Source organism: Nomascus leucogenys, chromosome 7b (genome assembly GCF_006542625.1).
Source record: "Nomascus leucogenys isolate Asia chromosome 7b, Asia_NLE_v1, whole genome shotgun sequence".
Taxonomy (NCBI): domain Eukaryota; kingdom Metazoa; phylum Chordata; class Mammalia; order Primates; family Hylobatidae; genus Nomascus; species Nomascus leucogenys.
Genome location: NC_044387.1, coordinates 64473825 through 64494739, shown reverse-complemented (window position 1 = coordinate 64494739; position 20915 = coordinate 64473825). Strand labels below are relative to the sequence as shown.

The 20915-nt window shown below is 37.2% G+C and overlaps 1 protein-coding gene across 1 annotated transcript in view; it reads right to left on the bottom strand.

Moving 5' to 3' along the window:
- The window catches only part of SMARCA5 (SWI/SNF related, matrix associated, actin dependent regulator of chromatin, subfamily a, member 5), a 41879-nt gene extending 21670 nt beyond the window's left edge, over nt 1-20209 (bottom strand). The window contains exons 1-9 of the mRNA XM_003257759.4: nt 19551-20209; nt 16254-16328; nt 12143-12309; nt 9291-9391; nt 8204-8304; nt 7300-7479; nt 5153-5308; nt 4463-4594; nt 2653-2721 (exon numbers count right to left, since the gene is read on the bottom strand). Of these exons, the coding sequence (XP_003257807.1) occupies nt 2653-2721; nt 4463-4594; nt 5153-5308; nt 7300-7479; nt 8204-8304; nt 9291-9391; nt 12143-12309; nt 16254-16328; nt 19551-19727 (1158 nt within the window). The 5' untranslated portion in view covers nt 19728-20209. The remainder of the gene's footprint in view (nt 1-2652; nt 2722-4462; nt 4595-5152; nt 5309-7299; nt 7480-8203; nt 8305-9290; nt 9392-12142; nt 12310-16253; nt 16329-19550) is intronic.
- Between the last annotated feature and the right edge of the window lie 706 nt (nt 20210-20915).

Below are 20915 nucleotides of genomic sequence, written 5' to 3'. Positions count from 1 at the left end.
TATATCTGGTTTCTTTTATTAAAAAATGAGACATTTCCATGTTATATGTAGTAGTAGTTCACTCATTTTCATAAAACAGTAAGTTTTAAAATTAACTACACAACTAAAGATACTCTTTTTTGTACCTCTGTTCTATTTACACTGTTTTTTAAAAATAGTGACTATATCACAAACAAATTAGACATTAGTGGGAAAAATATCAGCAACACCTCTCTAATATCACCACGTAGAAAAGCTAGTTCAGCCCTAGTCAACAGGCGGCAGCAACTGCCAGATGTGTAAGTGAAGACCTTTAGCCCCACTGGTTCTCTTCTAGCATTGTCCAGCTAAATAAATGTAACTGGATAAACCTAGGTGTAACCCACAAAGAAACCATTCAGTCAACCCATGAATTCTGGGGTTGTTAATAAAATATAAACTATTAAGTGTTTTGGAGGTGGGGGAAATAAGAGAGTCTTATTAACCCCTGAAGGGAGGGGGTTAAGGTGTTTTGGGGGGTGGAGGGAATAAGGGGTTCTTTTGCAGCATTAGATAACTAATACATCAAATAAGAGTTATCTCATTCCTAAGCATATCCATACTGACTTCTAAACCCTCCCTTCATTATGAGACCACAGATGCTACTGTACAAAGTAAAGAGCAGGAGAAAGTAGAGAGGTAGCTACAAGACCTCTTCTCCCTGACTTCATAAGCATTTTCAAAATACCCTGTGAACAAAACAGAGTTTCCAAATCTGGTTGATACTGCTGTATGGGTTGTTCATTTGCTTTACCTAGATGTACCTACATATTTACTAAAGGAAAGCCAAGAGCAGAGGAATAAGGGAAAAAAATGCATGAAAAAAATCGTGTTCTTCTGCCTCCTTTTCTAACCCCAAGATTACATGTACACTCCACAATCCTTGGTCTAAGTAAATACGAAGAGAGTGCTTAGATGCATGAATGCCATCTGAACTGAAATAAAGGTAGCTAGGAAATTACTACCTTCAAATATTTAACAAAACTCTCAATATTTAAGAATTTTAAAGTACTTTATAATGAAATATTTGAACAATCATGAACTTAAATTTTTTTCCCTGTTCAAATGTCCACTCTAACTAGGCATTGTGCCAGGTATACAAAGACAAATAAATATGTGCTTCCTGCCTTTGTGCTTACAATCCAGTATGGAAAACACTTGTGAATCATCTCAATATCCTCTGCAAAGTCCTATAATATTAGGATGCTCAGATTGTTAAAGATGGAATACACAGAAGGGCACCTAGGCCAGCCTCAGCCTGGCTGGTTCAGTGGAGGTGATGTCGCTGAGTCTTGGACTAGGTATTAGTAAAGAGACCAGGAAAAAGGATTCTAGATGTAACAAAAACGATAAGCAAAAATAGATTAGAATTACCACAATGTTTACAGAAAACTGACAGTGGGGTCAGCAATCTATGAAATTAAAGCTCAATATATGAAATAAAACAGATGCCAAAGAATGTTAAAAAGGTTAGGTCATGGAGGGGCACAATTTTGTTCCCCAGGGGACACCTGCAATGTCTAGAGAAATTTTTGGTTGTCACAACTGGAGGAATGTTACTACTGCCATCTAGTGAGTAGAAGTATCAGGGATGCTATTAAACATTCTACAATACACAGGACAATCACATTCTCCCCTCTCTCCTTACCCCTCTCTCAAAGATATACCCAGACCAAAATGTCAGAAAAGGCTGAGAATTCCTGAGTTAGGTCATTAAGGGCTTTATATAACATAACATTCTTACAAGCTCCTGCTTTAACCTGCTGAGCAGGGTATTTTAATCTGGGGTCTGTTGGAGAAGTTTCTCTACCTACCAACTTTTACTTGTGAACCGTCACAGGAAGCTGTATGTAGAAACAAAGCTATACAGCAAAGCAAAAACATACCAACTCTGCTCATAATGCAATATTAGCAGTTGCTTATACACGACGTCACTAGATTCAAGAAAAAACAGATGGATCTTTAGCCCTTTCAAAAGTGAACCTGTTAGATTCTTCCATGGAATGTAAATTGAACTAAGCTTTAAAAACTTGTCTATTAAGGCCGGGCGTGGTGGCTCATGCCTATAATCCCAACACTTTCAAAGGCCAAGGCAGGCAGGTTGATAACTTGAGTTCAGAAGTTCGAGATCAGCCTGGGCAACATGGTGAAACACTGTCTCTACAAAAAATACAAAAATTAGCTGGGCATAGTGGCCAGTGCCTGTAGCCCCAGCTACTCTAGACACTGAATGGGGAGAGACTGCTTGAGCCTGGGAGGCAGAGGTTTCAGTGAGCCAAGATCATGCCACTGCACTCCAGCCTGGACGACAGAGTGAGACTGTCTCAAAAACAACAACAAAAACTTGTCTATATTAATTATTATGCAATTCTTCTTTCCCCCACTGTATTTTGTATAACTGTAAGAGAATACTTTCTCCCTTAAGTCAGGATTCCATTCTAGGTTCTAACACTGAAACAACCACACATCACCCCCTACATTGATTGTAAGATGTAAGAGTTAAGTGTCAGAATTCAAGCAGATCTGATTCTTAAGCCATTGTGCTTTTTATTGACAGGAAAATAATCTACTAATTTAAACCTTTATCCTTTTTCCCATCATAAATATGCTTTAACACTACTCCAAAATACTTACCATATGAAGCCTCTCAACTAGTTTTTGATCCCCAAGGCAGTTGTTTGTATCAAACCAGGAATCAAAGTCCTAGATAAACAAACAAAAAATATACTCAGATCAGAGATAATATTAACAAATACCCTATAATACCAGATATAAAAATGATTTCTAGAATTAGTAATTTGAATTGTAACCCACAAAAAAAAAAAAATCACTTAGTCCAATCCTGGTTTTCATGTGTCATTGTCACTAATTTTAAAACAGGTAGTTCAGAAATCACACTACCTTCTAAACATTCTTCTCAAAAACATCAAAATAACAAGTTTCACAGTAAAAAGTTGGAAAGCAAGTTCTATAGAATTAGAAAATTAATATTCTTGAAAAATATCTTTTAAGTTTCATAAAAGCTTGAAAATTAAAACATTTTATAGTTTGTTCTCTGAGACCATTCACACTACTCAAATACAAGTTTACGAACAATGTCAATTTTAATCAAACTTACTAAATGAAATTGAAATTACCAGCATTTCATCAAAATTTGATTAGGATTTCAACAAGGGCAGTTTCCCTAACCTCATCTCTTGAACATATGTATTATATATGTGCTTTGTTTTTGAGTAAACATTATCTTAGAATTCACACTGCTTTAAAGTAAATGAAAGTGTCAACGTAGTGAGAAAAAGGAATTATCTCACAAACATCAAAATACATAAAATCGAAGCTAAAATTGCTTTTGGAGTCTGATTAAATATCTTTTTACAATACAAAATCTCTATTCTTTCCAAATAATCTTCAACAGAAAAAAACAAAATTAATTAATACCTTTTTATAACTTAATTGTACAAAAATATACTAACGTGGAGCTCTTCAAATCCCTCCAATACACACGAGACGCCAGCTATGCAAACAAAGCTTCAAAAATAAATGCTGGTCCAGGAAAAAAAAACTGCAATTTCTAATAGCACAAACTCTTGACATAGTTATTATATTAGTATTAACAGTTCAAATAGCTAATTAACCATTACTATCATTTCTATGACTATAAATAATCCATAAAGATAAGGTTCTATTTGTTTGTTAGACTATAAGAAAAGCCAGACAGATTTCACTAAATTTGACAGTCATCCTTGGGACTTACAACATAAGCAATGTGAGGTATACAAATCACTTCAGGAATACCTTGAGCAGCACCTTAAAAACATAACCAGTCAACCTAGAGCCACTGAAACAAAGGCCAACATGACGTACCAAATAGGAGTGACAATTTATGCCATTTCAGATAGAGAAAACAATGATTTAAAGTAGACTGAGGCCTGGCGTGGTGGCTCATGCCTGTAATCCCAGCACTTTGGGAGGCTGAGGCAGGCAGATCGCTTGAGGCTAGGAGCTTGAGACCAGCCTGGACAACATGGCAAAACCTCATCTCTACAAAAAAATACAGAAACTAGCCAGGTGTGGTGGCACACACCTGTGATCTCAGCTATTCGGAAGGCTGAGGCACAGGAATCACCTGAATTCCGGAGGTGGAGGTTGCAGTGAGCCAAGATCACACCAATGCTCTTTAGCACAGGTGACAGAGTGAGACTATGTCTCAAAAAAAAAAAAAAAATAGTAATAATGAAGTAAGATTGAAACCAAAGGCACAAAAGTAAATTCCCATTATACAGAGACAACCTAGGAGATAACACCAGGCTAACTATGTAAATAAAAGCATAAAAAATTAATAATAATCTCAAGCCATGCTAAAAGGCAGGCCACTTTTATTACAAAAATATATAGCATTAAGCAAAATATTATTATTAACCAGAAAGCACCAGGAAATACTTACATCTGCTGAATTAAACACATCTGGCAACAGAAAGTTAAGAAGTGACCACAGCTCATGCAAGTTGTTCTGCAGAGGTGTTCCAGTTAACAATAGTCTATTTGTAGTCTTGAATTCCCTCACTATTTCTGACAACTGAAAGAAAAGAACCAAATACACCATTAGAATATTCTGCATATTGCATTATTTACAACAGCAAAGACCTGGAACCAACCCAAATGTCCATCAATGATAGACTGGATAAAGAAAATATGGCACGTATACATCAGGGAATAATATGCAGCCATAAAAGAGAATGAGTTTATATCCTCTGCAAGGACATGGATGAAGCTGGAAGCCATCATTCTCAGTAAACTAACACAGGAACAGAAAACCAAACACTGCATGTTCTCACTCATAAGTGGGAGCTGAACAATGAGAACACATGGACACAGGGAGGGGAACATCACATGCCAGGACCTGTCGGGGGGTGGGGAGAAAGCAGAGGGACAGCATTAGGACAAATACCTAATGCATGCGGGGCTTAAAACCTAGATGATGGGTTGCTAGGTGCAGCAAACCACCATGGCACATGCATACCTATGTTAACAAACCTGCACATGTATCTCGTAACTTAAAGTTAAAAGAAAAGAAAAATCTGTACTTTAATCAAATTCTTACATGAAGGCTTTTCACATCTAAGTATCAAATTACCTTAGATTTTTCATTTTTGATCCTGTGAGCTTCATCTATTACTAAGTATCTCCAATTAAATTTTTTGAACACAGACTTCTCTTTAATAAGCATTTCATAAGATGTTACACATACATCCCATTCTCCTGGTAATAAAACGTCTCTGACAAAAGCAGCCTGTGTAACAAGAGAAAAAAATTACATCACGCAGAAATAAACTACGCATTACATTTACTGATGACAAGTAATCTAGTATATAAAAGGAGGTGGGAATACTAAAAAGGAGTAGAGTAGCTAGCTATATTATGCAAACGTTTAGAACCAGCTTTCCTAACACTAAAGTAACGTCATTAATCATTTAAATGTCAGAACCATGAAGTTTTAAAAAACTAACAAAGTTGGCCGGGCGTGGTGGCTCACGCTTGTAATCCCAGCACTTTGGGAGGCCGAGGCCGGCGGATCACGAGGTCAGGAGATCGAGACCATGGTGAAACCCCGTCTCTACTAAAAATACAAAAAAATTAGCCGGGCGTGGTGGCAGGCGCCTGTAGTCCCTGCTACTCGGAGAGGCTGAGGCAGGAGAATAGCGTGAACCCGGGAGGCGGAGCTTGCAGTGAGCCGAGATTGCACCACTGCACTCCAGCCTGGGTGACAGAGCAAGACTCTGTCTCAAAAAAAAAAAAAAAGAAATGCAAAATGTAGGCCAGAGGCAGTGGCTCACGCCTGTAATCCCAACACTTTGGGAGGCCAAGGCGGGCGGATCACGAGGTCAAGAGATCAAGACACCATCCTGGCCAACATGGTGAAACCCCATCGCTACTAAAATTACAGGGGTGGTGGCGGGTGCCTGTAGTCCCAGCTACCCGGGAGGCTGAGGCAGGAGGTTGCAGTGAGCTGAGATCACACCACTGAACTCCTGGTAACAGAGCAAGACTCCGTCTCAAAAAAAACAAAACAAACAAAAAAAAAAACTGACAAAGTTCACAGTGCAAAATTCAATAGACACTTAAAATGTCTTTCTGCAATTCCACTAGATCGGGAAATTTTGTCTAAACCTCAAAGGTTTAGACAAAAAAGAGGGAGGTTTAACATAAAGAAAGGAAGAGGGTGGAAAGATAGTTAGCAGTAGTAGGCATTTGTATTTCTTTCAGGTTTATAAATGTATTAACACATTCCTAATAGTATTATTTTAAAGGTAAGGAAACTGAAGCAAAGAGTGGTTAAGTAATTACCACTCTTTGGGCTCCCAAACAAACAAAAATTGATAACTTAAAATATCCAACATAACTAGAAAGGGAGAGAAAAAAATACAGACTTATCACTCACAGGTAAATGAAGAGGAAGTAAAAAACAAGTACACAGCTATTCAGTAGTCTGAATAAATTTCCAAATCTGAGCTTTATATACTAATGTCATTATTTCCATCTCTTCTTCCCACAAGGATGTTGTCAACTGATCGAAATTTTAACTTATTTTGTTAGATATCATAATAAATCACCAAATTACTATATATGACTCAACCCATCTTTAAAAACTGTAATTCTGTGACTATTATCACTACACACATTCATCTAAAAATGTGGCTCCTTAAATTTCCAACCAACTCACATTTCAAAATATCTTTTAAAACTGAGAAAATAACTTCTAATGAGAGCACAACCACTGATTTTATACCACCACTCCCAAAAGCGACAGAAACAAACTATAGTCTTACAGCTTTCTACCGTTTCTAATGTCTTCTTCCTAGTATGATTTTTTTTTTTTTTTGAGATGGTCTTGCTTTGTTGCCCAGGCTGGAGTGCAGTGGTTCCATCTCGGCTCACTGCAACCTCCACCTCCCAGATTCCAGCGATTCTCCTGCCTCAGCCTACCAAGTTGCTGGGACTACAGGCCATGCGTGCTACCACACCCAGCTAATTTTTTGAGTTTTTAGTAGAAATGGGGTTTCACTGTGTTAGCCAGGATGGTCTCGATCTCCTGACCTCATGATCCACCCGCCTTGGCCTCCCAAAGTGCTGTTTTTTATCCACCAAGACAATGCTACATTTGTAAATACTAATATTTGCGAAGATCTCGTCCCTTTTATCCTTCTTCCAGCTATACCCATACCCAAGCCTGAATTCAAATTATTGTAGCATCAAAAATGTAATGAAATACTAGAAACTTACTCTTTGTTCTTTATCTCCTATCAAACAAACAGATCTAAGCGTTGGTACCCATCTCTTGAATTCACTCATCCAGTTGTGTAATGTAGACTTAGGAACCAAAACCATATGAGGACCAGGAATGTTTCTATAATGTTTCATGTACCCAAGAAGAGAAATTGTTTGAAGAGTCTTTCCTAGGCCCTGAAAGATTTCAAAATCACCATGAAGCAGTGAAAAACAAAAATATTATTTCACAATTATACCTCCCAACATATAGAAATGTTCAAAAGAAATGCTACATATTTATAACAGTTAATAAATGGCAAAAACTTAACATATATCAAAGTTTGTAAGTGTTATGTCATATAATTTTCACAAGTCTCTAAAGGAGGTATTATTATCACCCGCATAAGGCCCCGTTTAAGTGACATTCCCAAAGCCATCTAGCAGAGCTAGCATTGAAACACAATTCTTTTGACTTCACACTTTCTCCAACCAATTAAACGTTTTAGCACTATAGCAATAAGGAAACTTTTTTAAACATTCATTACATAACTAGTAGTTAACAAAAGACAAATGTTTTCCAAGAATTGTACAAGCTACCACCTGGAAAAAATATTTATCGGTTATAAACAACTAATGACCTCACTTTTGTTTTACAAAACTGGAAGCAAATAAATCATTGTACTATAAAAGTCATCCAAAAACATGTTTCTCAAATGTATTGTTTTTAAATTTATTATATTTTCATAGATGGAAATTTCTCACAAAATACAGATCACACTTATGCAACTAAGGCAAGCTGCTTATACTAGTTTCTGAGACGATCCATTTGCTAACAGCTGTAGACTGTAAGAAACTTTTATCAATGTATAAGGTATTTTAAATACAAAACATACCCTTCAAAAAAACTACCAACACATACCATTTCATCTGCAAGGATACCATTGATGCCATTCTCATACAAAGAAATGAGCCAGTTTAATCCTCGGACCTGATAATCTCTCAGTTTACCCCATTTTACATCTAAGAACAAAAGAAACGCACAATACGCATTTTAAGACAAGAAATACAAGGCAATCTCTTCATCTGGGCCTACACATATCTACTGACTTTATTTTCATTACTAAGGGATTCTTGAAGAATAGGAACTCTGCAAGTTCCGAAATACTAGAGGTAGCTGCGGTGGTCTGAAGTGGAAAAGCTGGACATGGAAGATAACCAAGTGCGGGAAATATGACTGCGGGGAACAGAGTACCCACTCCAACAACTCAGTTCTTACATTACTCATATACTGGTCTGAGAGACTCTTTGGCCTCTTGTCTTTTTAATGACAAACCAAGTGTTCCTAACCAAGTATTTTCAGCTTTCATAAAGACCAGATACAGGTTATCTGGGGATTTTATTTTCTTTCTAGTAAAAAAAAAAGAAATAGGAAATTCCTAAGTTACTTGTCCAATATATCTTATACATTCCAATGCACTCTTTCAGGATATACTACTTATTTTGCTCCCCAGAATAATTACCAAATACACATAACAGTCACCTGATTTTTCTTTTTCAATATGTACACAGTGTAGCCCCCAGCTCCTTTTGAAAAACACTTGAGGATAAAAGCTAACCAATAAACAAATACATTTCACAAAAAATTAAAACAAATTAATATAAAAACATCACAAGATAAGTAAGCAAATATGTTCATGAAGTACCTTTTTTTAAATAAATTAGTTTTCTTATGTGGGACAAATATAAAGCAAAACGGTCCCTAGTTTTATATATACTTCAGGACAATAACAAACACAATGACATTTTATATAACTTTGAAATACAGCACTACTATACTATAATATGCTCTCACCTCCATCAAAATCTGAAGTTTATTTCACAACCAATAAATATCTAAGATTACTAAAAATTTACTTCACAAATAGTAGCCAACACAAATCCAAAACATTAACCAAAGGAGGTCTCAAAGGGCTTTTTTTTTAAAAAAAATCAAGTGTTTAACATACATGACGGAGAGTCTTCAAATCGAGTGCAAACATTGGTTGCTTTGGAGCTTTCTGTTAATAGCTCTTCATCCTCCTCTTGCTCTGTTCTACGGTGTCGGTAACTGTTAAGATGAAAATAAAATAACCTGATTTGAGTTTTGGCTTTAATTATCAGCTACTGTTTAAACATCATAGTCAAGTGGCTGACCAAGATTCCACAAAATTAAATTTTTAACAGGCATCAACCAGTGGACAGTAGAAAATATGAGTAAATTTAAATTTGCAATGTTTTAAATAATTATTTAAAATATATATTAGTTATTAAAATACAGCGGTACTATACATTAACCAGAACCCAATAAACTCAAATATGACAGTCAAATTTCAAGAACTATGTAGTCAGAAAATCTCATTATTTGAATTTTAAAGTGTACCTTTTTAAAAATCTTTTTGCCAAGGGAAAAAAAGTTCTAGAAACCACGTTTAGAATTGTAACTCCGAGCAAAAGCTGCAGCATAAGGACTCAGAAACTTAAGCAGTGACCACAGATTCATCAAAAAAAATTTTAAATACACATCCAAATTCTACATCCTAAGAGAATCAGATATAACCCCTTAAAAACTGATTTTCTCAAGCTTTAATACTGCCAATTAATCTCTAAAGGGCTCGGTTCAGTAAAACTATTAATACTTACTCCCCAATTCTGACACTTTCAACAAATATTTTCATCTTCTTTAGAAAAAGGCACATTATGCCTCTATTGAGACCACTGAATCTAATTTGTAACTTCATTTCTACCAAAACCACATGCTTGGTAAAAGGATAAGTGGCCTTCCAAGATAGAAGCATTCCTCAGAAATTCAAGGGCCTTCTTGTTTGTTATATATGCTTCTAATCATAATTAGTACATCCTAGTCTGTTATTCCTCGTACTTCTCTGCATTCTGAGCCTATGAAATTGAGTACAAAGATCTACTTCCATCCCCAATTTATTCTCCATAAATTGGGAGATAATTTTAAATTATTTTTATAAAATATCCTTTATAGTCCTCTCAAAATGTTTGATTATTACAGTTGTAAAACTTAAAAGCTGAGATGTCATTTATTGTTAAAAATTAAATATAATCGTGAATGACTAAAAAAACAAACAACATATTCCTGGCCAGGCACGGTGGCTCAAGCCTGTAATCCCAACACTTTAGGAGGCTGAGGTGGGTGGATCACTTGAGGTCAGAAGTTCGAGACTAGCCTGGCCAACATGTTGAAACCCCATCTCTACTAAAAATACAAAAAGGAGCTGGGCATGGTGGCGTGAGCCTGTAATCCCAGCTGAGGTACAAGAATCACTTGAACCCCAGAGGCAGAACTTGCAGTGAACCGAGATCACACCACTGCACTCCAGCCTGGGCCACAGAGCAAGACGCTGTCTCAATAAAAACAAACAAACAAAGAAGATTTAAAAAAATGTATTCCTGATACTCAAAGACAATACTATCACCCTCATTACTTTAGGTAAATTAGCTTCCCATTTAAGATGGTTTGAGGAGTAAAGAAATCTGTTAACTACGACTCTTTTCCCTAATAACACTATTTAATACATCAAGCCTAACAATTTATTATTACTATTTCCAATAGAATCTTTTTTATCTTATAAAAAAGATAAATTAGGATAATAATAAAATAGAAAAGAATAACAGAAGTGTTCCTTTTCGAGACACCATACTGACTATCCCATAACAATATTCAGTACAGTAATTTCCAGTTTCATGCCATGACACTAATGCAAACTTCTGAAGTCTGAAATATTTTAAATACAGCTGAAGGGCAAAATTGTCCCTTTCAAAGTTTCGTAAGTATTAAAATAGAGCTTTGGTCACAATGGATGAGAAATAAGATATATTGAATGAGTGGAATACCCCAAATAAAAGGTATTATGCCTACAACGATAACCCCTTCAAGATGAAGATCATACTTCCCTCTTTCAACAAACTGTGTAGTGAATTTAACCTTGTTGATACTTCTTCTTTTAAACAATCTTTTGTATTTTAATTACTAATCACAGTTTTCACTTTGGGAATTACAAAAAGCCATTTCAGGGAGCCAAGACTGCCCTAAATCTACTATTATTAATCAAACATCTTATTTATCCAACCAGAATGAAAATTCTAGAGAATTTCCAAATTCAACATGTAAGAATTATTTTCAACCACCACCAAACGACGGCATACATTTTGACACTTCAATTTATATAAAAACGACTAAGTATGCAACAAAAATTTTAAACAAGCTGCTGTGATGTAAGTCACCACAATATCCCACACACCACACTTCAGATAAAATACCGTGAACATCTGTATGTGATGGAGGAGCCTACAGCACACTCAAGTCAGATTCAGATTCAACTCTGGATCATTCTAAAATGTGATGTTAAACAAGCCACTTAACCTCTGCATTTGTTTCCTCTCTGAGGAATGACGTGACATCTAAATTCCATACTCAACATGATTGTTACAATTCATAAACTATATAATGCTACACAAAATAAGGCGTTACACAGTTTTTTTTGTTGTTGTTGTTGAGATGGGATCTCCCTACGTTGCCCAGGCTGCTCTGATACTCCCGGACTCAAGCAATCCTCCCACCTTGGCATCCCAAAATGCTGGGATTACAGGCAAGAGCCACTGTGCTCTAACCATTATGCGTATTTTTATATACTTAAACATTTATGGCAAAATCATGCCAAGCCAAACAGGGCCAAATAAATAATGGCACTAAAATAATTTTTTAAGTTATTTATCATAGTGATTTTATGCTTCTACTGAAGACTATCAAAAATAAGTTTGGTTGAACAATGAAGTTTAAACTATTACTCACTCGCCAACGGATAGTAAGTTCTGCTTCTCATCTTTTTTTATTCGTGGGCGCCCTGGTTTCATCTTCAGAGGTGAAGTTGGAGTCTTCTGAGCAGCAGGTTGAATGAAATGTGCAAACAGTTCTGTCTGCTTTAATAAATACTCGAATCTATTTGCCCGATCAGTTTGCTGAAAAAAAAAATTTAAGATACATTTTATTAGAGTATCAATTAAAACTTCTGAAATGAAAGTTTCAGCAGGCCTCCATACAATGAACTCAGCAAAAAAAAAAAAAAAAAAAAAAACTACAGACAAATGCAACAACATGGATGAGTTTCAAAAGCACTACGCAAAGTGAAAGAAGTCAAACACAAGACTACATGCTGTATGACTCCACTTAAATGAAATGCTAACTAGTGACAGAAAGCAGATCAGAAGTGGCAAGGAGGTGGGAGCAAGAACTGATTAGAAAGGAGCAGGAGTAAACTTTCTGGGGATGATGGAACTACTCTGCATCATGATTGTGACGGTATTTAAATAAATATTTGCTAAAACTCATTGAATTACAAACTTAAAATTATTTTATGTCAATTATACTTCAATATAGTTGATCGGAACAATTTTTAAAATATTAAGCACAGTGCAATACAAGTGAATTTATTCAGAAGCTGGAAAAAATGCATTGGTCATTCAATAGTTAGGCTGTGACAAATTTTAAAACGGTATTGGGATTGATACTATTCCTTCCTTTCGTATCTGCCATCTGCCCCTTTGAATGTTCCCTATTATAATACCGAGAGAATGGAAGAAATTTACTTGGGCAAAAAAAAACTTAAGAGCCTTGGAGACAAATTTTCATAAAAATAATGAAATTGGGAGCCATTAGGCAGCCTTTATACAGAAACAGTAATAGTTTGATGAAACAAAGGAGAAGCAAGACAAGAAAAGCTCAATAAACAGGGAAACCAAATACTCAACATCTCTGTCTGTAAATGTTTAAAATGTCAGTTTGGGAATGAATTACAAAAAGACATTTTACCTAGCAAACACAAGAAGTATCCAAATGCCATAATGTTGTAACAACTATGTATTTTTAAAAGGAACACAATCATTTTTTAAGGTCACACCAATGTAAAAACTAAGCCCAATTTGCTATTAGGAAGGCACATGGTTAGTGTTTCATTGAGTCACAAATGACAGTCATAGCAGCAAATGAATCTGCACAGTTAACAAGACTGTGAACATGCTAGAACCTCAGTAATGTCCTATAGATGACAAGCCTCCGTTATTTATGTTTTCCAAGATTACAGACTGTTTTTAAAGTACTGAACAAGATACATACGTGAATGCACATTTTACATAATTACATTTCTTAATTTATAGATAATGAAACAAAAGCCAAGAGCACACATGTACAAGATGTTTGGACTGAAAAAATAATTATTGTAATTATGTTTGGAATCAAGATAAACTGCTTGAGAGAATGAAAAGGTTAAAACTTTACGGTCTTGAGGAAGAAAAACTAACAGAACCTAAAAAGCAAAAACAAGAGAGTATGATTAGGAACCTGAAAGAAATCAATTATAAAATCAAATGGAAATTAAAGTGAATAGCTTTGGACTAGCTTCATATGTTTGAAAAGAGAAAGAAAATAAAGACAGGCCTGAAACTCTTTGTGGAGGAAGACTGAAAATAAGGGCATGGTAGAAATGGAGAAGGATTGATCAGAGTGGGCACATTTTAGAATGGCTAAATGAGACTGATAGGCAATAAATACTTAAGGTCCAAGAAAATAAAAACCATAAACTTATACTGGCACTAATCAGCACTAGTATTTAGTTTTCTGAAGTAGTACACAGCATTCTGTGTTCAAGAATGAGGAGTGGATAGTGAACTTATCTATGGTTAGGAACTAGCAGATGACAAGGGAGCTTGCTCAGAAGAAAACTGTACAGGTGAAGATCATGATGTCAAAAAAGGAAATAATGCTGGGAGACTGAAAAACCTGGAAGAAACAAAAGAATTCCAATAAAGGCCACTAAGAAAATGAAAAGCATTGTAGAGAGCCACTGAAAAACCTCCATTTCACAGTCAAATTTGTGTCATAAATAATACTTTGCAAAAATGTTAAGAAACTTGGAAGGGGCCAGATCATAAGAAAAGAGGCAAATACAGAAGCACAAAATAATCCATGCAATAATAGAAAAATACTGAACTAAGGTGATATGGAAAAGAGAATAAACTCGTAAGTAAACTTACTGTTAAAAAGTATGCAATACTGTCATGAACATCTTGAGTACACCTGAAGAGGAACTTTCGTTCATTGAGGTAACATTAAGGTATGTTAAGTAAAAATTATGAATTCAGTTTTGGATATTCTCAAATAAGAGGTATGAATAGGATTTTAAAGTAAATGAAAATACTGATTACAGGCTTCTGGGCTACAGGTTAAATTAAGTATTTGAAAATATTCAGTTTAAAGATACCAGGTAAAAACCAGTAAGAATCAAACTGTCTAGGAAGAAATGTTCAAATTTTAGTAAGGAAGGACAAAGGAATAAAAAAGCAAAGAGGATATTATCAAGGGAAAAAATGTCTTTCAAGGCAAGTCAAGATTTTTGAGGAAGGTCAACAATGTTAAGCACAAATCAAGAAACTAAAACTAAGCCTCAGAATTGGCAATTAGATTCACCGGCAGAGTGTGTCAGAATCTAAGCTATACAGGGTTAAAGCAGTATTAAAATATGTAGACTGTATTCAAAGTAGTATTCACTTTAAAAAAACAGAGTGGGAAATCTATTTTTTCTCTAAGTTTGATAGCAAAAAAGGTGAGTTACATATACACATATGTAAAATATGTAACAAATCAAACCTAAAGATAAATCATTTATAATTTACATAGTGTTATATGTATCGTGCACATTATACATGGACATAAAATACATACCATAATTTTAAGATTTTGAAGCTATTTAAGAGATTCAAAAATATTTACTGATTTGGAAGAGAAAGTCAAAGGACAAGAAAAAAGTATTTTAAAAAATATGTAAGATCTGCTATGTGCCAGATACTGTTCTGGGTACTGAAGACAGAAAGAAAGATTAAGACACTGTTCTTACCCTACAGGAGCACACCGTGTAGTGGTATTCTTAATACATTGTTATTTTAACTTTTTGAGATTTCAATACAATTAAATGAGTTTAATCCACATAAAGCATTCATAACAGGGCCAGAAACGGAGTAAACATTCACTGTTAGCCACTATTACTATTATTAAAACTGAATTTAAATTTAAAGTTCTGTGTAGGTACTGTTTAAGTCAAGTCATAGTTTTGAGAAGTTTCTTAGAAGATATGGAACGTGAACTGGGACTTGAATGACTCCAATATAATGTCATGTTCTTTTTGTAAAGATCCCATCTATAATAATAAAAATGCTGTGAACAAGGAGCATATTTGTTTTTTTGGTAACTAGCAGAGTACAATGCTAGCCAGGTGCAGAATAAACACACTGAGTAACTATTCTGGTCTTCACCTCACTTCCAAGGTTAAATTTTTAAAGGTGTTGTTAACTAGATAATGACATCATATTATGTTAATTCATATAATACTTCCATTTGGTTTACACAGACACAAAAGATATGGAAGTTATAGTATTCCATATTACACATATTTCAAATGGATATCTGTGCCATAATTATAAAAATTAAACAGACATTGCTATGGTTTGACTGTGTCCCCCTCCAAATCTCCCATGTTGTAATTTAATCCCCAATGCAACAGTGTTGGGAGGTAGGGCCTAATAAGAAGTGATTAGTTAAAGATTACTGTCATTATCTCAGGAGGAGGTTATCACCAGTGGGCTTGTTATAAAAGAAAGTTCAGTCCTGTCTTGCTCTCTTCTCTTGGCCTTCCTCCATACAATGACACTGCAAGAAGGCCCTCGGCAAATGCTGGCCTTGATCTTGGACTTCCCAGCCTCCAGAACTCTAAGAAATAAATTTCGTTTCTTTATAAATTACCCAGTCTGTGGTATTGTTCTAACACAAAATGGACTAAGATAGATGTTTAGTACATTTAATCACCTAATAAAAAGTTTTCCTTATAGACTCTATTCATAAGCCTAGAACATACCATTTTTTCTTCATAGGTAGGATCCGGTTCTTGGATTTCTTTTTGCTTTCCAGGTGACGCATCATCAAATACTTCCTGGTAGAAAGAAAAAATTAAATAGAATTGGTCTTCAAAAATAGTAAACATACCATTATAGACCAATTTCTGACCAAAACACATCTTAAATAATATATTCTCACCCCAAACTTCCTAGAAACTTAAACTGTTGTCATCTAAGCTAACAGAAAAACTGATAAAATGATATTAGATACTATGGAGATAACAACCTATTTAACCCATATATATAAACTGTATGGTTGCTGCCAAGATTAGAACACAAGATTATCTTCATCATCCTAAAAGAAAACTACATTTAATACAAGCCAATCTGTTTCTCTTTTTCTGTAATAACCATGAAACCAAATTAAACAGTATAAAATGTGGGAAAAAGTTCCCTTTTTGTCATAAAACTACAGTATCTACTGTGCTACTACACAAATGTCTACAAAGAAATCAGGATTAGTCACCCTGATTTCCATCTTCTGGAATATTACAAAAACTTTATCTCGCAGCCTAAATTGAATACTCTAACTACAGTCTGATTCCTAAACTAGTAATAAATGTTATTCTTGCAAATGTATTTATCCTGACATTCATATGTCACAAGCAACAAAAATCAACAACTTCTACCCTGCAAAGTTCTATTCATCCATTAAAAAAAATTGGCAGAAGTAATCTTCATTAGTAATGCACAAATATATGCTAGGCAATACATGCTATAGTAAAACTATCTGTGACCAAAAAGTTGTGGGGAGGAGACCTGGTATGGTACTGGAATAAAAGGTAAAATGACCTTAAGTCAAGTCTAACTTCATTGTTAAGACCCTTGGCGGTTGTGTGACCCTATGTTCATCATAAATCTCTGGTCTCCATATGTTAAGTGACAAAGCCACCTACCCAGTCCAGTTTACAAAATTCCAAAATGCCATGAAATGCAACCTATAAAAATAAAATGTGCTTCAGGCATTTTGACATCATATTATTGGCATATAGGTGGCTATTTAATCAATCTAGTCAACAGAGATGAGGATGAACACAGAAGAGTTCCACATTGCCAAAAGGATAACTAAAAAAGAAGTGCTCCACTGATCTATTAGTATCAAGCAAAAAGAAAGAAAGTAACTGAATACATAGGAAGGCTATTTCTGGGAAAATCAGCTTTGACACACAAAAAAAATTCATGAATGCTGGGTTTATTCTGTGATTTTAGAAAAACACCTTAGATCATACTTCCAAACAAGAAAAAGTCATTTATAAAATATTCCTTTTCCAAGTGCAAAACAGATTAAGTTGTGACATATATATTAGGCATGTGTGCTCAAACTTAGTTTATATCATGAATTGCAGTAATTCTGAATTTTGTTAAACAGGAAACTGACGGTACATTTTAAAAGATTAAAAAAAATCACACTATGTCAACCAAAAAAATGAGTCAGTGATAAGATGGATAAAAAAATAAAATTCCTAATATTTCTATACTAGGAAGGTAAAAATAACTGTTATTCAATAAATTGAACCGCCAAATAGGTTTTTTTGGTAAGAACGTGGCAGAGCAAGATGGGTGGGAAATGGCTCACTTTTAAAGGCAGATCTGAGTTTTATCACAGGTTCTACCTAGCAGAACTCAATTTCCCCATCTGGCAAATGAAAATATCACTAATTTAATACGGTAGTGATAATATCTATACTCAAGTTTGAACTTTAAATCAATTTTCATTTAAAATAGCAACTTCAAGTCAAAAATGTTGACTTGCTTTAGGCTTAAAATTACTCTGCGTTCAGATATTAATAAGACCTCTGGTGAAACATTCATTTTTCCAAAGTTTGGATGGTAGATCCTTTTGAGAAGCTGAGGAAAACCATAAACAGATTTTTGTAGAGAACTGCACATTTACACACAATCGCTTTGTGTCAAACCCCTTAAGCCTTGGAACAGGAATCCAAGTTAAAGAGCCCTGGTAACCCAAAAGAACCATTTCCTTAAGGAAAAAAAGGCAACACTGAATATATATATATTTTAATTTGAAAGTAATCTTATCTTAATCACTCAAAACTACAGGAACTATCAGGAGTTCCTATGTCACTAAACCTACCCTCACCACTAAAAATTCTTTAAAAGATTACTAACATTAATGTTACTTAACCGCAGCTACCCAAATATAACTACTGTGCCAAAAGCCTCAATGGTAAATTACGCTACCATTTCCTTACTATGTAATGATTCTGCATCAAGACTCATCTTCGGAGCAGTATTACTTTCATTCTGTCTAAGGATAGGAAAATCCCAGAAATCTTTGGGCTCCGACTTACAAAATATCTCAAAACAGGTCGAAGGCCAAGAATAAAAACTGATGCAAAGCCTGGAAGCATATCCAATTTACCCGCCTGGCAGCTTCCCCCATCTTTCCAGCCCCCTCAGTACTGTCAGCATCCCTGGCCAACCCAAACCCAGAAGTCTCGGCAGCGAATGGTACTAATTTTTTTTTTTCTTAAGGCCAGAGGCCAAAAAGAGAAAAGTGCCGGACTGAGAGCCAATCAACTGCGCCTGGTTCTCTAATTCATTCCTACACTTACTCATCCCCCCTAAATTAGATGGGGGATCCGAGACAGCTGCTGCTGCCTTGGTTGCTTCCCTTCCAGTGGAATAGTGCCTGGGAGGGGCCTTCTCTCCCTTCACAGAAGCAGCTGCGCCCCGCTTATCCCCACTGCGCACTCGGCCATCCGGCTCTCGCCATTGTTTCTGCCCAGAACAGATACCGCCCCTGCAAGGACCGGGAAGAAGAAAAGGAGGCCCAAGTCCTCGGACGCGCTGCTTTTAAATGCCTCCTTCACCCCGCCCGTGCATCCCGCTCCTAAGGGGTCATCTCCTCGCCCTTCCCCGAAGTTTGGTGGAAACTAAAAGCCACATTCAGAGGTAGGAGAGGGAATTACGGGAGTCTAGTGGGAAAAAAACGATGGGTCCCCCTGGGCCACGGTAACGAAGAACATCTGTTCATTGAGAGCGTTCAAAGATTTGTCAAGATTCACGAAAGAGACAAATAATTTAAATGTGAGGAGCCGGAAATCCATTTTGCTTGGCTCGAATAGATTAAGAACAAGGGAGCAAGAGTGAGAGCATCATTTCGTATCCACAGGGTGTGAAGCTGAGTCTGGTGCAGAGAGAGAAGCCCGGCTCTGCGTCCGATCGCCACGATCCGGCGAGGGAGCCAGCTCCTCCTCCCCGCTGCACCCGCTCCCCATGCCGCAAGTCGCCCTCACCTCCATCTCGGCGTCTGCGGGACCAGCGCTGGCCGCAGACGCAACCGCCTGCGCCGCGACGCCCTCGGGGCCGCCTTTGTTGCTGCTGTTGCTCCCGCCGCTGGCGGTCGAGGCTGCGGGCTTGGAAGGCGCGCTCTCGGGAGGCGGGGGTGGCGGAGGCTCGGCCGCGGACGACATGATGTTCCGTCTGCGTCACCCGCTGCTGCTAGAGGCCGAGTCCGGCGGGGATGGACCGGGAGGCCTAGGCCTGGATGCTACGTCGCAATAAACTGGTGGAGGAGCGAGACTCCCACCGGAGCGCTCCCCCGCGCCCCGCCTCCGCGACGGGCCTGAGCCGGGCCCAGGAGCTGCGCACTCCCAAACGTTCTGCTCTTCCGCCGGGCTCTAGGTTCCACCGGCGCTTACCTCACGGCGGGAATCACGTCGACGCGGGTGGGCGGGGCCAGACGGGTCACTGAGGTCAAGGAAGGCGGGCTGATTTAGAGAAGGGCGGAGGGTTGGGGGAAGGGAAAAGGAAAACGAAAGAGAGACTGAGGCTGGGAAAACGCTTCGCCGTCTCCTCCTCTTCCTCTAGCAGATATCATCTATCTCGCCAGCATCCAGGACGACGACCTACGCCACCGACTTTCAACACTCGCGAGATTCCTTATTGGCTCACTGACTGGGTCCTGAGTGCGCATGCGCATACTGCCCTCCTCACCTTTCGCCCCTCCTCTTCCAGACCTCCAGCAGGCTCTGTAGACAAGAGTGGGCGGGACCTCCAGGGACCGCTCGGAGGCGTAGGTTTGTGCGTCTGCTGCCTGGCAGGACGCGAGCTCAATGTTTTAGGATTTCGTAACTGCTCACGGTTCTCGCTGTGTCTTCTGAGCCTGACAGAGGTCGGCGGCACTACCGGAAAACTTGCCTGGGTTTTGCGCTGCCCATTCAAACTTGGAAGTCTTGTGTCTGGCCCCAAAACTTCTGCCGTATCCGCGTAGAGGCGTGTTGCCACAGCCTTGACGACGTTATGGTTACCCCAAGTGACGTCTCACTGTTTTTTGTTGTTAAAAAAAAAAAAAAAAAAAAAGTACGTTAGTGTGTGATCTTTTTCTTTTTCTTTCTTTTTTTTTTTGCCTTCTCATGTTAGCTGCATCAGTTATTTCTAAATACCCTCCTTAGGCACAGAGTTAAATGATATTTCTTCTGAATTTATATGCCAAAGGTAAGCAAATAACGTGCACACTACCATGGAAGTGAGAAACACGAATAATCAATATATGGGGAAGATAGGTGGTGCGGTGTAATCTTTTCCTGAAGCATCAAACATGAAAATTAGAACGTACATTCTCCTTAAGTGTTAACAAATACTCAGCACTGATTTTGTAT